Source organism: Ursus arctos, unplaced genomic scaffold (genome assembly GCF_023065955.2).
Source record: "Ursus arctos isolate Adak ecotype North America unplaced genomic scaffold, UrsArc2.0 scaffold_24, whole genome shotgun sequence".
Taxonomy (NCBI): domain Eukaryota; kingdom Metazoa; phylum Chordata; class Mammalia; order Carnivora; family Ursidae; genus Ursus; species Ursus arctos.
The window spans coordinates 16,064,450-16,077,300 of record NW_026622919.1 but is presented as its reverse complement, the minus strand read 5'-3'; the positions used below and the strand labels follow the sequence as shown (position 1 = coordinate 16,077,300).

At 39.8% G+C, this 12,851-nt stretch overlaps 1 protein-coding gene across 1 annotated transcript in view; it reads left to right on the top strand.

The window, feature by feature from the left end:
• The first annotated feature begins 1,662 nt into the window (after positions 1-1,662).
• EFCAB13 (EF-hand calcium binding domain 13) overlaps positions 1,663-12,851 on the top strand; it is a 174,298-nt gene continuing 163,109 nt past the window's right edge. Inside the window, exons 1-3 of the mRNA XM_044389151.3 lie at positions 1,663-1,799; positions 7,234-7,349; positions 10,917-11,077. Coding sequence (XP_044245086.2) covers positions 7,320-7,349; positions 10,917-11,077 — 191 coding nt within the window. The 5' untranslated portion in view covers positions 1,663-1,799; positions 7,234-7,319. The remainder of the gene's footprint in view (positions 1,800-7,233; positions 7,350-10,916; positions 11,078-12,851) is intronic.

Sequence of the window (12,851 nt, the reverse complement as noted above, 5' to 3'; positions counted from 1 at the left end):
GGCAATAAAATAGAAGATGGCAAGCATGCAACTATGGTAAACAATTATCTGCCTCCCAAGTGACCATCTCTGAATCTCCTCAATGTGAGAAATACAATTCTATCTTGCTTAGGCCACTGTTATTCAAGGATTTTCTGTTACTGGTAAAAGAATCTAATCCTAACTAATATACTCTCGGCGCTATTGGGGGAGGGGGGGGTCTGTGAAACTGACTAATACAGAAACTAATTCATCAATAGACTCATTACTAAAAATTATAAGTGTTCAATATTTGTGAAGCATCCACAATCTGTTGATCACCACACAGACCGAAACCATTATAATCCTTACACATCAGAAGTTGATGCTTTATAAATAGATGGAAAATGGGCTGAGTCCATTAATAGAGGTGACTGTAACAGTGTGGGGGGTGGGGAAGCAGGGAATAGAGGGTGGGGTGTTTACAAAAAAAAAGAACGTTGTCTTAGGACTCAGATTATTTATAGACTATTTAGGGAGATAAACCACATACATATTGAAAGTACTAAAGAACGCCTACAGAGCAGGATTTAAGATACAAACAGGCACAGTGGTATCTCAGAAGGAATTAATTATTTTAGCATTTATTTAGCATTAATTGAGCACTACATATACATTTTTGAACTATCACAATCCTGAAAGAATGAGAAAATTGAGGCTTAGAGAGCCTAAGCATACAGTAAGCAATTAGGACAATTGGCTGAATAATTGAATTTCAATAGATCTGTCTCTAAAGCCCAGGCTGTTCACCACAATGTCAACAACCAACAATGGATCCATTAATGTGAATAAATTTACCTATACGTGAAGAAAATATACCTCAAATCGTGGGCTTTTTTGGGAAAATATTTGCAAAACCCTCTTTGCTTCACAGAACATTTACAACTTTAGCAAACCTTAAAAACGATTAATTTCACTGAATTGGATTCATAAGTTTTAGTGACATAATAATCGGGAAAAGCCATGAAAAATCGCTTTGCGTCTTTTACCAATATCATTTGGTCTGCAGGATGCACACACAAGAAGTTGATTTTCAAAGAAAAAGTATCTCTTCCCAAAGGAAGCGTTAGTCTTCTGAAAGGCAACCTGGAACAAAATTCAGCCAAGTAGTGGAACAAGGGGCTTTGCGCTGAAGTCCGTTACAGGGTAGTAGAAACCGAGAAGGATGGACTGTTGTAGAAGGGACGGCGGGAAGTAGTCGAAGGATGGGTAGAAAAGAACACTGAAAAGTGGTCAGACTAGGGCGGGACAGCGCACCGCAGAATGGAGAGCAGCAGGAGGGATAGGGGGTGCAGGATGGAAGGCGAAATCGAAGTGCCTGGAAGAGAGCCCGTGGGGAGCAGTCCCGCCACTCGGGTCCAGGCCTCCGAGCCCGGCCGGGTGAGGTCACAGGCCCTTGTGAGGTGGGGTAGAGCGGCAAGGTCACAGCGCAGACCAATCGTCGCGGAGGCGGCGGCGGGCTCAGCCGCTCCCCGCGGCCCCGGAGCCCCTGCGCCGTGGCGGTGGCGGTGGCGGTGGCAGTGGCGGTGGCAGCGGCAACAGCCTGCGTCACACACCCGTCCAGCGCCCGGGCCTGGTGGGCGGAGTGTCGGCCTCGGTCAGGTGACCTGGGGGCGGGGCCTCGCCGCGTGGGAGCCCGGGAAGGCGGCGGAGCTAGAGGGCTCGGTCGCGCGAGGGATTGTGGGGCTTGCAGCGAGGACCTACTGATCCCGGAAGACTAGGGGCCTCAGGCCGTGAGGCGGGAGTAGGGAGATGCTCCTGGGAGTCCGAAGGGGTCCATGGTAGGACCCTCAGGGGACAGAGGTGGGGAGGCAAGACTTGTAGAGAGAGAGAAGAGCCTGGAAGGTTGAGGGAGGAGGATGCAGCACGGTATGAGGGAGAAAGTAGAACAGTTATGGCGATGGAGGAAGGTTCCAGAAGGGGCAGCGAAGTGACTGGGGCCAGACAGTAAGGGGGCAGAGGGGTGACGGGGTTGGGTCTGACGGTGCCTCGGGAATGGTGGCTGTTCTAGAAGGGTCTTCCTTGTGGTTGGGAAGCTTCCCTGCTCCTTCAGCATATACTTAAGTGTTTAAGTGTTAGAGCAACTTGTTTTCATCTGGTGGGTAGTTTAATTTGTTTACATGTCTACTTATTTCCTTCCCTAGAAGTCTAAACAATTAAGACCTATTGGAATGTTCCATAGCACAGGTTCTTGCATGAAGTGGAAGTTCACTCAGTATTTGTTAAAGATGGTAATTGGGGGTAATGCATGTCATGTTTTTAAGGGCTGCCGGTGTGGTGCACCTGTATCCTTGCCAACACTTGTTTCTTATGTTTTTGAATTTACCCATTCTGACAGGTGTGAGGTGATACCTTATTGTGGTTTTGATTTGCATTTCCCTTATGATTAGTGATGTTGAGCATCTTACCGTGTGTCTTTTGGCCATCTGTGTGTCTTCCTTCCCTAACTGTAACATATCTATAAAAATTTTGAAAATTCTATACTCTGCCGAGGATTGGAAAACTCTAGTAATAATATGATAGCTTTATCTAAATAGGGACTGAATCAATATGATGCTTTAAAAAATACTTGTGATGTATCAGAGGGTTTTGAATATACTCACTTCTTTTTGATAGTTTTTGATGAATCAGATAGTGATGACCAAGATGTAAGGGAAGATGAGAAAGTACAGTATGTATTTGGAAGTGTGGTGGCAGAACACAGGTATGGCTACTGGTGGCTGTTTTTTCTCTCACTCTTCTAGTACCACTGGGACAAGGTGGGGCGGTGGGGGGGTAGATGACCCCTTCTTGATTCTCATAGGTGCTTCCAGACATTTTTTTTTGTCCCATTCTCAAAATGCCCAGTTTTGCATCTCACATTAGCAGATTATACCACCCATTACCATTCCCTGTTGCTTCAGTCAAATTTCAGCTTCTGATTCTCTGCTGCTCTAACTCTACTCCTGTCATAGTTCTTGTGATTTTAGCATTCATACAGATGATCCTTCTAGTACCCTGATCTCTCAGTTCCTGTCCTCCTACAGTAATTTAATCTTTCCTCAGTCACATGCTCCCTTTTTCATATTCTCAATCTTGTATGACCAATAACTGCAACTCTGTTATCTTAATACAGTAGTCCCCCCACTTTATTCTCATTAGTACCCTTTTATTTTGATTTCCATGGTTTCAGTCACCCGTGGTCAACTCTGGATCAGTAGAAGATCTTCCTGACCTATCATCAGAAGGTCAGTAGTAGCGTAATGCTATGTCACAATGCCTACATCATTCACTTTCCTTCATCTCATCACGTAGGCCTTTTATCTCAAATCATCACAGGAAGAAGGGTGAGTACAGTACAATAGATATTTTGAGAGAGAGAGACCACAGTCACATAACTTTTATTACAGTATATTGTTATCTATTTTATTATTACTTACTGTTACTCTCTTGCTGTGCCTAATTTATAAATTAAACTTTATCATAGGGATGTGTGTATGGGTAAAATAATATACTGGGTTTGGTACTCTGTAGTTTCAGGCTTCCACTGGGGGTCTTGGAATGGATTCCCCCATGGATAAGGGTGGGGGAGTACTGTATGTCTCACTCTCCAACCATCGTATTCCTATCTTTCAGACTCACTCTGACTCTGATAATCCTTGGACCCCACCAGGATCTTCAATCCACCCCCCCTTTTTTTAAATGTCACTCACCCTGTCTTGTATTTATTTCCCACCCACCTACTCAGTTTGTTTCGTGGTCAGTAATTAAAATCACTCCCTTGCCTTTCCCCCCAGTTCCTTTATCACATTTTCAGTTCATTTTACTTCCTTGGCTAAATTGTAATCCTACGTTAAATCTAGATCTCTACCTCAGTGCGACCATTTCTGCATTGAACATAGCTAGAGAAAAAAAACACAACTATGCTTACTGGTTTCACATTAAATTCACCATCACTTCCTCAAGGGGCCCTGATGCTGCCCAGCAACCATATCAGGTACCCGTGGGCTATTAATTCTTCCATTCTCCTAGATGACTGTTTTGTAACAAGACCTCTGTCCTTAAACCTCTAGCATCTCTTCTCACATCCTTATTCACAGTTGATTATGTTGCTTCCTGTTTCACTAAGAAAACTAAAGCAGTCAGGGGACCTGGCTGTCTCAGTTGGTAGAGTATGTGACTCTTGATAGCAGGGCCATGAGTTCAAGCCCCATGTTGGGTGTATAGCCTACCTAAAGCAATTAGATGATTTCCACAAGCCTCCACAACCACATCTACTCTTCATGTAATTAAGCTGATTACTCTGCCACATCTATTGCTATGAGTATATTCTAAGCTAAGGGCAAACCCTGCCCTTGTGCCCTAAATCTCATCTCCTTTATTCTACTTGAGAATATTGTTTCAGTAATTCTCCCCTTCTGTGTAATCAATTTTTGCTCTCCTAGATTATTCCTAGCATATGAACATGACTTTATTTTCCCCCATCCTAAACCCTCATAACCCCTTTACCCTTCAGCTACTACCTCATTTCTCTTCCCCTTTATAGCATAACTCTTCTGTTTGTCTCCAATTTCTCTCCCCCACTCTCTCTTGAACTCACTCCAAGGACATTATTTCCTTACCCTGCTACCCAAATGGCTTCTCTTAGGGTTGTTAGTGTCCTCCATGTTGGAAAACCTAATCAGTCATTCAGTACTCATCTTACTTGACCTAACGGCAGCATTTGTCCCAGTTGATTACTCATTTTTTTGAAGTGCTTTTTTTCACTTGGCTTTTAGAAATCTAGACTCACTTGATTTTCCTCCTAGCAACTAGAGTGATTCTTTCAGAAAGGACTTTAGATCATGTCTTCTTTCTGCTCAAAACAGTGGCTTCCCATCTCAGGGCACAAGCCAAGGTTCTTACAATGATTTAGGGGCCCTCTATATCTACCTCCCTCCCTTGATTCCCCCTGCTCTCCTCTCCTTCTTTCCCTTTGTTTTCTCTGGTTCAGCTTTATGGGTCTTCCCACTGTGCTTTAACAGTGACGCTCCTTCTTACTTCTGAGTCTTGGTGTTTGCTTTCCTCTGGCTGAAATGCTTTCCCTTAAGATATTGATTGGCTTCCTACTTTAATTCCTTCAGGTCTGTACTTTCAAGTTTCCCTCTCCGTAAGGTCTTCCTTGGCTGCCCTGTGTGTTCCCCGCATCTTTTCCCCAACTCCATACTTCATATTCTTCTCCCCTACTTTACATTTTTTTCCTTTAGTACTTATTACAGAAAACGTACTACATATTTTACTTATTTATCTATTTTATTGTCTCTCTTTGACTAGAATGTAAGCTCCATGAGGGCAGGATTTATTTTTTCCTGGCCGTATCCCCAGAGCCTGGAGGATAGTCTAGTACACAGTAAGCATACAGTATATAAGTGTTGAATTCATATGGATTAAATTCATATGAATTTTCTGATTGGAGGGTTGAATGGGTAGATGATTGGAAAAGAGGGCTACAGCTCTTCACTTCTCTTGGTTTGTCCTTGCAAGTTCACATATGTATCATAGGATTGAAAGAGTTGAGAAACAATTCTCTTGTCAAATTTATGGGGAAGAGACTTCCCGTACTATTTTTTCTCAGCTTGGAGAGGGTTGTATGTGGTATGTGGTATCTGATTCATCCAGCAGATTAAAACCTGTCGACTTTTTGATAGGTCAATAAATTATGAAACAGTTCTTCCTTTCAAGGTTTATTTAAATAAAGCTTACTCTGCTAAATTAAGTACTTTGAGGGGCGCCTGGGTGGCTTAGTCGGTTAAACGTCTGCCTGTGACTCAAGGTCATGATCCCCGGGCCCCGGGATTGAGTTCCACATCAGGCTCCCTGCTCTGGCGGGGAGTCTGCTTCTTCCTCTACCCCTCACCCCTGCTTGTGACGAAGCTCTCTCTCTCTCAAAAATAAAATTAAGTACTTTGATACCTTAAGCACCTCTGGGTAAGCTGAATAGGGAGGAAATGCCTGCCTTCTTTCACTCCTTCCTGTCTTCCTCCCTCCCTTCTTTCTTTCCTTCATTTATTATATACATATAGCATTGTGTTTGGTATTGTGAGAAATAATTCAAAGAATGTTAAGACACCTATCCATTGATAAAAATACAAGGCAAATGATTAATGCCATTGAATAGTGAAGACAGTAACAATGGTGAAGGCAGTAAGTGGTATACCAAGTAGTTTAGAGGTTAAGATTGAACTGGTTAGAGAAGATCTAGAAGGGGTTACATAGAGTGGGTTGCTGGGGAAGTCTGCATAACCATCGAATGTCTTCTGAGATGGGTATTTGTCACGTGGTTTCATTTTATTTTAACATGTTTTGAATTCCAAGTATGTTGGACATATCACATTCAACAGTAATTAGGATAACATTTCAGAAATAAATGATTTGAAAGTACTGTCTCTATTAGAATATTAATACTTGCAATTAAACTTCACGGTATGAAAACGACACAATTTTAAGTAACAGCGTAATATAACTAGCAATGTAATAAATAGCACATCCAATGTGACTCAGATAGGAGTATAAAAACGTTGCGAAAATGTGGGGAATTTCTAAAATTGCTTGGTGTGGGATGTGGAAGTCTCTGGTTTCAAACAGGCTAAGGCATCTTTTGTTTGCAATAGAATTTTTTTGAGAGGCAGTGTTATAGGGTGCTGAAGACCATGAGTGCTTGAGTTAGGCTGCCTGACTTCAAATCTGACTCCGCTATTTGTTGGCTGTGTAATCTTGTACAACTTGATCTGAGTCTTTATTTTCCTCATCTGTAATGTAAAGGGTAATGATAATTCCTTAAAAGATATTTGTGAGGAATAAATGAAATTTCTGTCAAAGTGTTTATCATAATGTCTAGTACACAGTAAACATTTAATAACATAGTGATTGCTGCCATATTAGTAGTTCTGCTTCTCTAGGCTTATTTGAATAAATAAATATAACTGGATTTTTGTACTTTTTATGTCATTTGAGTTTGAATTTCTCTACTTCTTATCCGTAAAAGGTAAAGTTAAGGGACTGGATGATCTGCTGTGAATTACACTCTACTAACTGCTTTTTCTAGCTTTTGCACACATATCTGGGTTGTGGATTACCTCTTCTGTATTAGGTTGTGAGTGTTACATTACAGGGATAACTTCAGTAGGTAAATATAATTACTTAAGTCTCTTAAACAGGCATATAATTTTTTCTTTTCTTTTTTCTTTTTTTGGACAGGAAATCCCTTTGTGCTCTTGCTCATTCATACTTGTTCATCAAGGCCATTGAGTCCTCAAGGGCAGAATTTACTGCTGAACTGAAAAATGGAAGCTAAATTACCTTTTTTTTGCCAGGTATTTTTTCAAAACAGTTTCTAAAGACTCCTTCCTCTTCTTTTTTTAAAAAATTAGTTTACATTAAAAAATTATTTTACATTGTCTCACATCCTTAATCAGTAAGCAGATTCATAGTGCAATATAGTTACAAGATCTTGCTTAACAACTAAGGTGACCTTTGAGGTCTTTTTGTGGGCATATACTAAAACTTCTCATCCCAGCAACCTGTGTAGTGTCAAGAGATCTGTGGTGGATGGTGAGATCTTTTGAGGGGTAGAAGCTGGGATACTTTTTCAGGAGAATAAAGGATTTAAACCTACATGAGAGGTTGTAGATGACATAATTAATGATGTGGAATCTAACTAGAAGGTAATACAAAAGGTGACAAGTTTCTCTAGCCTTCTTATCTGTGATTCAGGGGATATTCTTATTCATTGGCCAGTATTGTATCAAATAAAAAACAAACCTGGACTTAGTAAGGAGAGACTTTATTCAAAAGGATTATTGAGAGGGAGAAAAAGGACTATTTATTGAAATAGCAGGAAGGGGGACTATTGCAATAGGGAGAAGGCTGTGACCAGAAGATCTGTAAACATCTCAAGGGCTAGGCAAAAAGGGCTTTGGTTTTTGTTTTTGTTTTTTTAAATAATAGAGGAGTCAACAAAAGTAGGAAAAACTGGGTATGGGGAAGTGGAATGGAAGAGTGGCATGATCGGATAAATAGATCAGAGAGTGTTTTAGGGGCCTGGAGGAAGGAGAGAAGCTTAACCAAAGTTTGGCTAATAAGCATTTTGTTCTGATTAATCAGTGGGGTTAAAATAGTTTGGCTAATCATTCATGAAGCAAAGAAAGGGAATTTTGGGCTTGTCATAGGTAAACAAGGAGGGCATCTATGAGTTTTATCTAAAGTATATGGAGAAGGGTGGTTCTTTGCAGTAAGCCATTTTCCAGAACACAAAAGGCTGAGGGGATTCCTTTAATCTTCACTATTTTCTGGAAGCACAGGGCTCAGGTAAAACTCAACATTGTCAACCGAGAGTCTTAACCTTTTAAATTTATGCTTTTAATGGATCTGGTGCCACCAGGTAAGACATGTATCTATACTATAATCCCCCCCCGAAAAATCGAAGACTTCTTGGTAAGTACTGAGATGTGTGATATATATATTAACCTGTTCCACCTTTTTATACGTAATGCTTTGTTGATTGTGCCCTCATACCTGATTTTGAAGATGAATTCTTAAAAATTAAAATAATTAACAATACTAATATATCATACCAGTTTGTCTTCCTTAGGCCGTATAGTTTATACTTCCTACATCTTTAACCATAGAGTTTCAGAGGTGGTTCATTTTCTGTATCATCAAAGTTTCTGTTCACTATTTGACTGCTTTTGTTCATCTGGTCTTTGATAACAGGCTTTTGTGCCTCTATCTTTTTAGATCTTCTTCTTTTTGTTTTCCTGGTTTGTATTTTGAGTCATTTTTCTCAACGTCTGTAGGAAACTTTTCATCATTCCTATTAAACATCTCGTTAAGGCAACAAATCAGATTGCCTTTTTGAAGCAGCTTGTTAAAGGTGTGCCTCTGTGGTAAGGCAATGTATGCAGACCCTAAAAGTCACTGAAACGGTTCCCTTAATTTCTATTTTATATAGAGATAGGAGTTCTCTAAACTCCCTTGGTGATCTTCTTTATAAATTGCCTGTGTAATTTGTTCAGGGGTTAAAAACTAATATACCTTTGATCAACTAGATGCATTCCAGTGGCTTTAAGCAAACAGCCACATTTCAAAAGAGTGTATTTCTAACTCCATTCTTCTCTTTCTAAACATGTTCATTGTTTCTAGGCTCTTCCTTTTTTGTTGGGGGACCTGTCTATTTAGAAGTAATATAGCCACTTCTTTTTTTTTTCTCAGTAGACTTTATTTTTTAGAGCTGTTTTAGATTCACAGCAAAATTGGGTGAGAACTTCCCATACAGCCCCTGCCCCTATGTGTGTGCGGCTTCCTCCAGTATCAGTATCCTGCACCACAGTGGTACATTTGTTACAGTAAATGAACCTACATTGGCTTATCATTGTCACCCAAAGTCCATAGTTTACATTGGGATTGACTCAGTATTGTACATTCTTTGAGTTTGGACAAATGTATAATGACATGTTGCCATTATTATAATATATAGAATAGTTTCACTGCCCTATGTATCCTATGTGCTCTGCTTATTCAATCTCCCCCCCCACCCCTCCCCACCACAGGCAACCACTGGTCTTTTTAGTCTCCACAGTTTTCCCCTTTCAGAATGCCATATAGTTGGAATCATACAGCTACAGCCTTTACAGTTGGGCTTCTTTGACTTAGTGATATGCATTTAAGGTTCCTCCATGTCTTTTCATGGCTCGATAGCTCATTTCTTTTTAGTGCCAAATAGTGTTCCATTTCCTAGATGTACCACAGTTCCTACAGTTCGTTCATCCATTCATCTACTGAAGGACATTTTGTTTTTTTCCAAGTTTTGGCAATTATAAATAAAGCTGCTATAAACATGTGTGCAGGTTTTTGTGCGCATATAGGTTTTCAGCTCCTTTGGGTAAATATCAATAAGTGCAATTGTTGCAACATATGGTAAGAGTATGTTTAGTTTTGTAAGAGACTATCAAACTGTCTTTCTAAGTGGCTGTACCATTTTGCATTCCCACCAGCAGTGGATGAGCGTTCCTCTTGCTCCACATTCTTGTCAGCATTTGGCTTTGTCAGTATTTTGGATTCGGGCCGTTTAGATAGATGTGTAGTGGTATCTTGATGTTTTAATTTGTGATTCCCTAATGACATGATGTTGAGCATCTCTTCATGTGCTTGTTTGCCATCTGTATATTTTCTTTGGTAAGGTGTCTATTAAGATCTTCTGCCTTTTCTTTTGAGAGACAGAGCCTGTGCAAGTAGGGGCAGGGGCAGAAAGATGGAGAGAGAGAATCCCAAGCAGGCTCCATGCCCAGGATGGAGTCCGTCGTGGGGCTCAGTCTCATGACCCCAAGATCATGACCTGAGCTGAAACCAAGAGTCAGATGTTTAACCGACTGAACCACCCAGGCGCCTTGATCTTTTGTCCATTTTTAAGTTGGGTTGTGCTTTTTCTTATTATTGAGTTTAGAGTTCTTTGTATATTTTTTGAATATACAAAAAAAAATACAGCCTATTATCAGATATGTCTTTTGTAAATATTTATTCTCTGTGTGTGGCTTGTCCTCTCATCCTCTTGAGAGAGTGTCTTTTGCAGAGCAGAAGTTTTTAATTTAATGAAATAAGCTTAAAAATGCCTTTAAGAGCTAGATTCAACAGCTGTTAGATACATTCATGAATGCCGGGCATTTTATAGCTGCATAATGCAGTGAAGATTGTTGGTGGCATTTTGAATATGTACCTAATCTGGGCAAATGCACAAATAATTAAATCCTTTTCAACAAAATTCTGTTTGTTAGCATCATTTTAGAGAAATGCTATTCTGCAATGAATGATTTGACCCAGAATGTCATATTTAATTTATATGTGCAAAGAGTACATAGTTGACTATGGATCTTGGTTGCTCCCAGGCAGAAGAAAATATCAATTCATCAGATCATGGCTGTAATGTACTTGCATCCAACTTGCCATCAAGACATGTTGACAACAAGAAAGACGGCAAGTTTTCTAAAACAACACAGAAGAAAATTTCACATGAAATTAGGTGTTTGAGACTAGAACACAAAAAAATGTAAGTTAAACTTCGAACTTACTTAGTTGAATTATACTTCTGTAAGTTTGAGAAAACCAAAAATTTAGCTCTTAAGTTCTGCTGATGTACTGAATATAGAAGATCATGCATATTTGTGGCCTTTCTTTCTGGAGTGTAGTTTTAATTCCTAGATAGCTATTATTTTCATTTTTTCTCACTTTTCTCACAACTTTGTAGAAGCCTATAAACCACCACAGACTTCCAGTTATGGAAGAGTAATTATCCATGTGTCTGTAAGTTTGTCTTTTTTTGACAAAGTAAAATATTTAAGCATACAATGTGATGATTTAACATGTGTTTACATTGTGAAATGATTACCACCTTTTACTCATTTCACCTCTTTGCCTTATTTACTTATTTATTTTTGGTGAGAATACTTAAGTTCTACTCTCTTAGTAAATTTCAATTACACAATACAGTATTATCAACTATAGTCATTGTGTTATACATTAGACCCACAGACCTTATTTATCTTTTAGCTGAAGGTTTGTACCCCTGTACCAGCCTCTCCCTACTCTTCTTTACCCTAACCCCAGCCCCTGGAAACCACCATTCTACTCTCTGTTTCTATGAATTTGGCTTTTTTAAAAAAATTTTATTTATTCATTTGAGAGAGAGAGAGCATGAGCGAGAGAGCACGAGCCAGGGGGAGGGGCAGCAGAAGAGGGAGAAGCAGACTCCCTGCTGAGCAGGGAGCCTGATGCAGGGCTCCATCCCAGGACCCTGGGATCATGACCTGAGCCAAAGGCAGACGCTTAACTGACTGAGCCACCCAGGTGTCCCTGAATTTGCCTTTTAATAGATTCCACGTATAAGTGAGATCACCCAGTATTTGCCTTTCTCTGTCTGACTTATTTTACTTCACATAATGCCCTCAAGGTCCATCCATGTTGTTACAAATGACAGGATTTCCTTCTTTCTCATGGCTGGATAGTATTCCTGGTGTGTGTGTTTGTGTGTGTGTGTATGTGTGTGTGTGTGTGAGAGAGAGAGAGAGAGAGATCGAGAGAGATCACATCTTTAACCATTTATCTGTTGATAGACATTTAGATTGTTTCCATATTTTGGCTATTATGAATAATGCTGCAGTGAACATGGGAGTGCAGATATCTCTTTGAGATCCTGTTTTCATTGCCTTTGGGTAAATACCCAGAAATGGAATTGCTGGATCATATGTAGTTACATTTTAAGTTTTTTGAGGAAACTCAACAGTTTTCCATAGTTGCTGCACCAATTTACATTCCCACCAGCAGTTCACAAGTACTTCCTTTTCTCCATATTCTTGCCAATACTTGTTTCTTATCTTCTTGAAAATAGCCATTCTAAAAGGTGTGAAGTGATATCTCATTGTGGTTTTGATTTGCATTTCCTTGATGATGAGTGATGTTGAGTACCTTTTCATGTACCTGTTGGCCATTTGTATATCTTTTTTGGAAAAGTGTCTATTCAGGTCCTTTTTAAAATGGATTATTTGTTTATTTGCTATTGAGTTGCATGAATTCCTTGTATATTTTGAATATTAATTCATCAGATACATGGTTTCGCAAATATTTTCTCCCACTCCCTAGGTTGCCTTTTCATTTTGCTGATGCTTTCCTTTGTTGTGCAGAAAGTTTTTCATTTTGATGTAGTCCCATTTGTTTATTTTTGCTTTTGTTGCCTTTGCTTTTGGTATCAAATCCAAAAAATTATTGCCAAGACCAATGTCAAAGAGTTTATTGCCTGTGTTCTAGAAGTGTTACTCTTTCTTTCT